Genomic DNA, 9937 nt, shown 5'->3' on the forward strand with positions numbered 1-9937 from the left:
ACAGGAAACTAACGCAGTGCCTGCAGGCTGGACCTGGGGGGCAGAGGCTTGACGCCAGACAGCTGCTACTAGAAAGACTAGGGCTGAGAGCAGCTCTGGCAGGATTCCCCACTTCTCTCTGCCCCTGGAACTGCAAGTTAGGTGCCCCAAAAGCAGCCTCTGGGGAAGCCCCAGTGCTGTTTTACTCTCCCTTATCTGCCTTCCTGCCTGTCTCCTCTCAATTTTTTTCAGTTCTAGTAACTCTACTACTTTGCTATGTGGCCTTGAGCAGATCCCTTGCTTTTGCAGGACATAGATTTCTCTATATGTAAAAGGAAAGCAGGGACGGGGTAGGAGACCCTCAGGGCCTTTCCAGGCCTGACACTGTGAGTCAGCATTTCCAGGATGTGAGGGGCCCTCAGAGAACTCTCTGATGATGCCATTGAACCGCCCTCCAACCTCAAACCTTCAGAGAGTCCTCACCAGAGTCTTTCCTGCTGCCACAAACAATACACTTGTGCCCAAACACTGACCTCAGTTAAAAGAGAGGGGGAACAATGTTTTATTGACTTGGCACCTATGAACGAGTGGCTATAGGCCTCCGCTGTTCTTTACTTTTGCAAAGTGGAGGCTTTGTGGTGGGGGCAGCATAATTCAGAGATGCTGGTTCCAGCTGCAGGGAGGGGCCCCGTCCCTGCTGTGGCCCCTCCAGTCCCCTTGTCCAGCCGAGCACCATCTGAGTCTGGGCCCTCACAGAGCAGGCTAGGGCAATGACCCAGGTTCCTCTACAGCCCCAGGCAGGTTAAGGTAAAAGCTGCAGGCCTTCCTGCCTTCCCTCTTCTTAGGGATCCCAAGATAGGTGGGGGGAAGGGAGAAACCCCATTTTCAGAGAGCCCCTGAACCTCCTGGACTGGGTTCCAGGAAGGCAGAATATGGGTGCCATAACTGGAGCCCCACCAAAAAGGAGAGTTAGAAGTCATTCCCTACCCTCAGTTTTCTGTTTTGGCCGAGCAGGAAGTGGGGCCTTTCATTGAATTGGGCCCACAACAATTGATAACAGGTGAGATCACACAGTAAGTTGATGGGATAGAGCCAGGCTGCACCATGCATGGCCACACCATCAGGCCAGGCTCTCTTCCAGGCAAGGGGAAGGAAGGGCTAAATGAACTGCAGCTGACACAGGAGGAAGGCTTCCTGGAGGCAGAGGGGCAGGCCACAGGACGAAAAAGTGGTCTGCAGAGTGGGCTGGGTCACAACAGCCGGCACAGGACACTGGCATCCTCGCTGTGGTCACAGTTGTGGGCATCCCAGCGGATATGAGAGCAGAGCAGAAGGGTACTCTCATCTCCACGGCACTTGACATTGTCCAGAAGGATAGGACCTCGACCTGGGCCAAAGTGGGCCTCTCCAGGAGCTGCCAGAGCCTGGCCACAGCCCAGTTGGTGGCACAGGACCCTGGCTGCCCTCAGGTCCCAGGCATCATCACAAACAGTGCCCCACCGCTGTCCTAGGAAGAGCTCTACGCGCCCCTCACATCGGTGGGCTCCATTTGCCAGACGTAAGTGTCCTGTAGGGGGACAAGGCTGAGATTTGGAAGGTGCTGGCCCATGCCAGGACACTCCCAATCAAGGCCAGACAAATGAGATTTAAATAGAATGCACATCAATACAGACCCAGTCTCCAAATGAAAGAACATGTACGAGCCTTTGTGGGGTGCTCCGAGCATGTTGGGTTCTATGCCTGTTCTCTCCTTGGTCCTCTGTTTATAATCCCAGTACCTCAGCCCCAGGGCTACTCTCTGAAGACTGTGATTGTATCCTTTGAAGTCATCATTGCCTCCCCTCACCCCCTGGACTCCTCTGGCCAAAGAGTGAATTCTTTCATTTCTCTCCTCAGGAAAGGAGCCCTATCCCCTCATTTTGGTTCCATTTCTAGAAATTTCTAGACTCCTTTAGCTTAAAACCCACCTTCCTCTTTCTGGACATCATACCTCTATTAATTAGATTTGAGACTAGCACAAAAGGACAAAGATTCCAGGGCATGGTACAAATTTGCCAAACCACATAAACCCAGGGTGTGACCTCCCCTGATTTTGGTCCTTCCTATCCTGATGCCTCTACCTCCCTCTTAGGGGTTGTGGGCACCTACCGTCTCTGGGCCGAGGAGTGGGAACTCGGGTTGTTTCAGAACCATCGTGCTGGACTTGCAGTCCTAGCTCCTCTGGGCCTGGATCAGCAAGGACAAAGAAAAAGAGGTGGCTGTAACATTGAGGAACATATTTTGTGAGGTCAGGTCACCCTTCCGGGCTTTCCTTGCAAGGGAAGCCTGATTTAGGGATAAAGGACTTCACAGGACCCAGAAGGAGAACTGCTCCTTGCCCCTCGGATCAAAAATGGTGACTGTGTTTCTTTCACCCTGAGGCCCAAAGCAGAATCTTTTGTAGCCTACCCTTTGTGGTAAAGGTTACTAGGCCCAGGGCACCGAACCAGGGGCAAGATATCAATTCCCACACCAAGCAATGACTAGAAGCATTTTAAAATGTGTAAGACTGCAAACACTCCTTTCCATGTATTCCTTCCACAGCTCCCAAAAGCTGATCAACTCTTCGATTATCAGAATTTTGCGGTCCTTAACTCAGCAGAGCAATAGCGCCCCGGCCCCGCCCTTCACAGACTTTCAGAATTTATCCCTGGCCTCTCGTCTTTCACCTCCTGCCCCGCCCTTCACTGCTGCAAGACAAGCAACCTCCCCAGGCCCCGCCCCACACCTTCAATGCAGAGGGCGCACCCTTCCTGCCCCGCCCAAGCCGCTCAGCGGCTGGGTGCGTCGATGGGCGGGCTCAGCCTCCCTGAGCAGGGCGCATCCTCTTCGGCCCCGCCCACGTTGCAGAGCCGCAGAGTGTCCTACGCACAGCCCCTCCCATTACTCGACAGATTCCACCCCGCCCTTGCCGCAGTGCGTGACTACGTGCGGCCTCGCCACTTTCTCAGATCCTGCCTTGCCCCGCCCATGGCTCCGTACGTACCTGCGCATGCACACGCTACGGAGGGGGCCTACGTGCATGCGGTCCCGCTCTTTTCTCAGAACCCGCTTTACCCGGTCCGCACCGAGGTACGAGCCTGCATGCGGCCCCGCCCTTGGAGTGCTTTCCGGGCCGCGCGGTAGTTTTTCCCCTGTGCCTGCTCGGGTGGCGACCTTACCTGAGCAGAGCGCTCCCGCATCCTCGTGGTGGCCGCAGTTGTGCTGACCCCAACCCAGGTGGAAGCAGTCGCTCAGGCGGGCTTCTGTGCCGGCGCAGCCCACGTTGTCCAGCAGCACGGGGCCGCGGCCGTAGCCGAAGTGTCCGAGGCCCGTGGCACCCAGCGCAGGCCCGCATCCCGCTTCGCGGCAGGCCACGCGCGCATCCGCGAAATCCCAGTCATCGTCGCACACGGTGCCCCAGCCCCCGGCGTACATAACCTCCACACGGCCGCGGCACGGCCCCGGGCCGCCCACCAGCCGCAGCCGCCCGCCTGCAGGGCGCACAGGCCCGCGGCTAGAGGGGCTGGGCTGGAGCCACCTGCTCCCGGGCAGTGCCCCGGCTCCACCCTCCACCCACCATGGAATCCCTGCTCTGCCACTTACTTTTTTTCCCCGCTGCCCAGGAGGCTGTGGTAAAGAGTGCTGTCTCTCTGGAAGAGAAGGCACCAAGTCTTGTAGCTGTGGAGACAGGGAGCCTAGATAGAGCATTTGAAGGGGACGAGGAGGCCTTGGCCTACAGCAGGCACCAGGTCTCCTGAGATCTCCCAACTGCACCACACATGTACCCCACATGCAGCCTCAACTCTGGAGTCACCATGTTGATTGGTTGTGGGGTCCTCAGTCAGGAAACTTGATTGGAATGAACCAAACCCTATTTCCAGACATTATCCTAATTTCAATCCCAATGATCATTTCAGTGTTAATTTCCCAGTGTACTTCCATCCTTCATTCTGCCTCCATCCGAACCCTCTCGCAAGGCCTCTCAATTCCCAACCTCAGCACCAACCCAAATTTCACTTCAGAGCTTTGAAGAAACCTCTTACTACCTCTGCCCACCTTACTGAACTTTTCAGAGATCTGGATTTCATCCTTGCTCTTCTGTTCCCATCTCTACAATCTAGCCAAAAGCTCTGGCCTCCTAGTCAGGGCTCTCTTCCTATGGGTCCAAACAGCCTTCTCAGTTCCCAGGCCTACCCATCTTGCCCCTACCATTCTAGCCTGGAAGCTAGCAGGCTCAGGCTGGGCTCCTTACCCTCTGGTTCTGTGTGCCAGGCCCAGTCCTCTCTTGTGGCAGAGGGTGGCAGTGCTGGGAGAGTCGGAGGGCCTAGAACTAGAGCAGGAAAGAAGGGAGCTGGGTCAACGGCCAAGGTTCTGCTTCCTGGTCAGCCTTGGGCTCTTAGGAGGATAGAAGGGTTTCTCTGAAGACAACAGATTTTATTTCTAGAGCTGGGGGCTTAGCCCCAACTGAGGTGCAGGAGGTTTGACAATGGTTTTAATTCACATATTGTACAGGTGTAAAAATCACAGTTTAAACAGGACTTTCACAGACATGCTTTCATTTCTCTCCAAAGTTCTCAGAAATCCAATGTGTGTCCAAAATGGGGAGATAGAGGTCTTGTCCACAGGGAAGGGCCATGCAGTCCTGAAGGGCTTGCAGAACGAGACTCATTATTCCCATCCTACAGATAAAAAAAGGACTAGAGAGGGCAAGGGGCATGCCCGAGACCATGTAGCAAAGTTAGCTGTGACTTTGTCTCACTGCGTGGCCATGGGTATGGCTCTGCCTCACTGGGCCCCAACTTTACCATCTATAAACTGGAAATGATGGCCCCTGGTTTGCTGTGAGGCATGGGCAAGCATTTTATTGTAGAGTGGAATCCATCTGTGAAGTGCCATTATTGGCCCTACTATTTGCATTTGCTCAGAAAATCTCACAAAATGGAGAGGGGCAAGGTGGGGGAAATATTATAAGAGCATCAGGATTAAAGAGGGCTGTGCCAGCTACTCTTGGGGACATACTTGGGCTACAATGGAGTGTTTCTGAGGTAATTTTGGAGTTCTATTACTTTGAAGTATTCCATGAAGAGTATTTAAACCATGCTCGAAAATTCCGCAGGCATTCTTGGGGTACAGCTATAATTCTGAAGTATTGATAGAGCAACACTCTAGTATTACACAGCTGTGAAGCTCACCAAAGAGAGTACTGGGGTTTTCTGAGGCACCTCTAGAACTGTACTGAGATACTGAAAGTAATTTCAGGGCCTTCCTGCATTACTCGGAAACCTCTAGGCAGCCGCGAACACCCTCCCGGCCCAAACCCCACTCAGTCTCCTCCAGCGTCTAGACATAGCTTGGTCCCTCCCACCGGCCCCGCCCCGCTTCCGGAGCTGCACCTGCGCATAGTACTCCTGCGTCCTCATGGTGTCCGCAGTTGTGCACGCCCCAGCCCAGGCTCAGGCAGGCGGCCAGGCGGGGCTCACTGCCTTCACAGTGCACGTTGTCCAGCATGATGTGTCCCGTGCCATAGCCGAAGAAGGCGTTAGTGGTGGCGGCCAGGGCCTCCCCGCAGCCCAGCTGGCGGCAGACCACAGTGGCGTCTGGCAGCCCCCAGTCATCGTCGCACACAGTGCCCCACAGGCCGCTGTGCAGGATCTCCACTCGGCCCTGACACAGGCCCGCGCCCCCCACCAGGCGCACACTGCCCTCACCTGGTGAGAACGGGGGGGGGGGGGGGGGGCGGGGGGGAAGGGGAGGGGTCAAGGAGCAAATCCCACAGGGCTCTGCCCCCCATCCCCTCCTAATCCAATGCACTTACACAATGCCCTAGGCCTGCCCCGTGGCCACAGTGCAGGACAGCAGCAGGACCTAAAATCCTGGAGGAGCTACCAACTCACCCCCAAGGCATTGTCTCCTCACAGTCCTGATTGGGAGTGGTTTGTGGGCTCAGAGGACAGATTGCCTTTGACCGTGTCACTTCCTTCCTAAAAGCAACCCTCCCTGCTCTTGTCCACACTCTCCAAAGTGACTAGGTTGTGACCTCATTTAAGACGGCAGTGAAAGCCTCCTCACCTTCCCAGGTGAAACACCAAGAACTCTTCTTCCAGCAAGCCCTGCCGTTTCTCTCTGATGGATTGGACCCTCTTCCTCTTCTGGACTTCCTGGCCTTTTTATCTGTTCCTTTTTTGGGTTACTTTTCATTTTCTTGTTCTACATTATTATCAGCATTGTTGTACATTTCTGACATTCCCATTAGATTAAGATGCAGTGCTCACCCCTCTCACTTTCTCCAACCTTGTGCTGATTGTATTTAATCATTCCTCAGGAATGAATCCTCTTTCCCTATCCAGGTGAGCTGCTTGAGGGGTTACCGGGGGAGTGTTAGGGAGGGGGCAATGACCAAACTCAACCATCGGTAATCCCTCTCTTTCTGTCTAGGGTGGGTATCAGAGACAGTTCCCAGGTGGGCTCGGAGATTGCCCTTACTTACCATTCCCATTCCTGGGAGTTGTAGGGGGCACCGTACTGGTTAACACTTTCTTCACTGGGGGCTGCGTGGGCAAGAACTCTGGAAAGGAAGGAAGGAGGACAAGTGGATCTTTCTGTTTTTCATCCTCACACTCACAGATATATGAGTGGCAGGGCATGGATCTCTAAGGCACCTGCTCCCAGGGTCTCTGGCCACACAGAGGATCAAAGCCAGGGGGATGAGAGGTGAAAGAGCCCTCTGCATCCAGAAAACAGTAGTTCCAGAGGAATTCTTTTAGTTCTTAAAGCAGCACCACATCACTTGAGAAAAGTAAATTTTCAGGCCCCACCCCAGACCTGCAGAATCAGAAACTCTGGGAGGGGGCCACAACCTGAGCCTTCTGGGGATTTTCTTGAAAATTAAAACTACTGCTGTCAAGATCAAAGCCTCTCAGAGATTTCTGCTGCAACTCTATGCTAAGTGGGCCTATAGCCAGTGTTGACCCCAATCATCTGGTCTTAAAACTGAGAAGCAGCAAAACCCTACATGGAAGAAGTAATGCTGGGTTTTGACCAAGGCCACACAATGAGCCGGAAGCACCAGTAGGGCCCAGGGCTTCTGACAGCCAGCCTGGGGCTCTACCCTAGCACCATGCAATGCAGCCACTGTCTTGGCCTCCTACGGGGAACAGTGCCACTGCTGGGAAGTCCCTTCATTTGTCTAACCTTCAGCTCTGCTGCCTGACACAGTCGGTCTGCCCTCCTAGGTCACAGGGCTCTGCTCACCATCACACAGGACAGCCACATCCTCATAGTGAAAGCAGTTGTGGACTCCCCAGCCTCGGCTGCCGCATTCGCTCAGAGCAGCTTCCTGCCCGCGGCAGTCCACGTTGTCCAGCAGGATGGGGCCTCGGCCCTGGCCAAAGGCAAGGGGCCGCGGCACAGGCAGCGCCAGGCCGCAGCCCAGCTGACGACATACCACATTGGCGTCTACCACGTCCCAGTCATCGTCACAGACGCTGCCCCAGGAGCCACCGTGCTGGACCTCCAGGCGACCCCGGCAGCGGCTCGGACCCCCCACCAGCCTCAGTTCTGTGGAGAGGGTTGAGCTGGCACCAGGGGCATCCCTGGGTCCAACCTACAGGATGCCCACCTTTGCATGAAGTTATGGGAGGCTTGGGAACAGTCCCTTCTAGGTCTTATTTCTCCCTTTCTATAAAACGGGGAGCCTGGCACAATCCCTTTTGGGGCATCTAAAATAATGGAGGTCTTCTCTCTGAGCATCTGAGTACCTGGGGTCAGGACAGGGGTTGGGGAGGAAGGAGCAGGGGCACCTACCTGGAAAGGGCAGTGGGGTGGGCTGTAGGGCACTGGCTGAAACAGAGTGAGGACAGCATTGGCCCCTCTCCCCCCTCCCTTTGCTGCCTGGCCCTGGGAACACAGTCTCCCCTCCCACCACAGTCCTTACCATCACCTCCCTCCTCTTCGCTGCCCTTGCTTTGCCAAAGTCTCATCTTCTCTTTCCCTGACTGTCCCAGTTGGTCTCCTTGCTTCACACCTCTCCTATTGGTCTATGGGCCACGCCAGAGAGATCTGCCTAAGACAGGTTGGTTTGTCCCACTCTACTGCTCAATTTCTCAAAGAGTCTCCACTTCTTAAGAGGAGTCCCAGCCCCTGAACTTTCTAATAAAGCCTTCTAGTATGTCCTGACCAGCCTCACCTTACTTCTTTATATGCCATCAATCTTGTTTGCAGAACTTTAACCATGCAGTCTCCTCTGCTTGAACAGTTCTGGTCAGTCCTGCTTGTTGTTACAGCCCTTTAGAGCCTTCGAGACCCAGCTTGGAGCCCCCTCCTCCATAAAGCCTTCCTGAGGCCCTCAGCTACAAGTGCTCTCTACTCCCTCTGAATCCCTGGGCACCATATACATGCCCCTTTCCGGACCATCTGCCTGGTGGTGTGGCCATGCCTCTCTCATCTTGGTGTCTCCCAGAGCCCTCTGCCCAGAGCCTGTTACTTAGCAGATGCTCAGTAACTCTGCCTTAAGTGTGCAAACTAGTGTTGGGATTCATTATGATTTTTCCCAAAAGCTTTACCTAGATGAGTCCTTCTGCTTCGGCTCTCATGTATGTACATGCCAGGCATTGTGCTCATTGCTTTATGTGGCCTGGTACACTTAATCATTAGGACAACTTATAAGATAGGTAGGACTTTGCAGATGGGGAAACTTCAGGTTTGGTGAGGTTAGGCAACTTGCTCAAGGTCACACAACAAAGGGTAGAACTGGTGTTCCAACCGAAATAGCCACATTCTTCTTCACCATACAATTCTGAGTATAAGTGGCCTGGGAGGCTGGGAGGAAACAAGGAAACTGGCCTAGCATGGGAAATTGAAAACTCTGCAGTGGCCCACTTGTGCACAGAGTATTGTTTAGACACTTTCACATACATCGTCTCAGAGAATCCTTACAACAATTCTCTGAGACATGTACTAAGGTACCCATTTTACAGATGAAGAAACTGAGACTTGGTTTCTTCTTTTTTAAGTTACGATATTCCCTAGGCCATTTGATTCCATCTATTCTATCAGCTGCATTTCCAACAGCCATCGGTAAGCCCACCCCCTTTCTCTCCTTCCCTATTTCTGACGTCCCTTAACTGCCCATACTCTGTGTACATTCATCCCTCACCCCTAGCCCTGAGCCCTCCCTTTCCCCAACTCAGATCCTTAGCTCTCATCAACCCTGGACAAATGTCAGAGCTGGAAAGAATGTTGGAAACCACCTCACTTACAAACCACCTCCCACCATAATTTTAGAGCTGGGAAAATAGAACCAGAAAGGGAAATCGTTGGGGGTTAGGAGGACAGCACTCACCCAGTGGCAAGAGGAGGAGGAAGGATAGGGCTGGGGGGATGGGTGCAAGGGCTGTACTCCTGTCTCCGGGCCTCCACCCCCTGCTCTGATCGGGTTGGGGACCAATTCGAATTTCCGCTTCCTTGTGTGTCCAGCCAGTCAGTGGCCTTTCTGATGGTTCCATCATGGAGCTGGTGGAGAAGTCAGAGCAGGAACATCTGGAATGAAAAACCTCAAGTCACTTCTTTGAGCTGGAAGGGACCAGTGAGAGCTTCAGGGGAGAGTGACATTTCCACTTGGGTTTGGCATTCTGAGGGGAGGCAGCAGGAGCTGTAACAGCTGGGAGATGAGAAGGACGGGAGCACAGATGGCAGCTAATGAGGCGTCAGGTCAGGCTGGAGCAGAGAGCGTGGGGAAGCGAATGGAGGGAGAAGAGGTTGGAGGGTTGTCTGGGCCCAAACCCAGACAGGCCACGCAGCTGCACCCAGGGTTGAGTTTATCCTCCAGGGCAGCGCACCCCAAAGAGTGGTGCTGGTGCCGCTGGCGCAACCCACGTACACTTAGAGGGAGATAGATGAGCATTTATCATTTTATTGTCATTGCTTTTTTTCTTCAAAG

General features: G+C 54.0%; 1 protein-coding gene across 1 annotated transcript; it reads right to left on the reverse strand.

Annotated features, from left to right (window-relative positions):
- Positions 1-989: 989 nt before the first annotated feature.
- On the reverse strand, positions 990-9506 carry SSC4D (scavenger receptor cysteine rich family member with 4 domains). The gene is made up of 10 exons (XM_054589261.1): positions 9341-9506; positions 7804-7839; positions 7252-7557; positions 6488-6565; positions 5394-5708; positions 4253-4330; positions 3604-3678; positions 3180-3491; positions 2128-2205; positions 990-1546 (listed from the first exon to the last, which is right to left on the reverse strand). The coding sequence occupies exons 1-10, from the start codon at positions 9504-9506 to the stop codon at positions 1230-1232; spliced, it is 1761 nt and encodes a 586-aa protein (XP_054445236.1). The 3' UTR covers positions 990-1229.
- Positions 9507-9937: the final 431 nt, after the last annotated feature.

This window comes from Pteronotus mesoamericanus, unplaced genomic scaffold (genome assembly GCF_021234165.1).
Source record: "Pteronotus mesoamericanus isolate MK-2021 breed Mesoamerican mustached bat unplaced genomic scaffold, CSHL_Meso_final scaffold_167, whole genome shotgun sequence".
Taxonomy (NCBI): domain Eukaryota; kingdom Metazoa; phylum Chordata; class Mammalia; order Chiroptera; family Mormoopidae; genus Pteronotus; species Pteronotus mesoamericanus.

Excerpts from the sequence above, each read along its gene's own strand:
- SSC4D (XM_054589261.1), bottom strand. The coding sequence starts at position 9,506 with ATGATGGAACCATCAGAAAGGCCACTGACTGGCTGGACACACAAGGAA. Across the intron at positions 7,558-7,803 it reads CACCCCACTGCCCTTTCCAG|AACTGAGGCTGGTGGGGGGT; the intron begins GTAGGTGCCCCT and ends CCCTCTCCACAG. Across the intron at positions 3,492-3,603 it reads CTGGGCAGCGGGGAAAAAAA|GCGGGCGGCTGCGGCTGGTG; the intron begins GTAAGTGGCAGA and ends TGCGCCCTGCAG.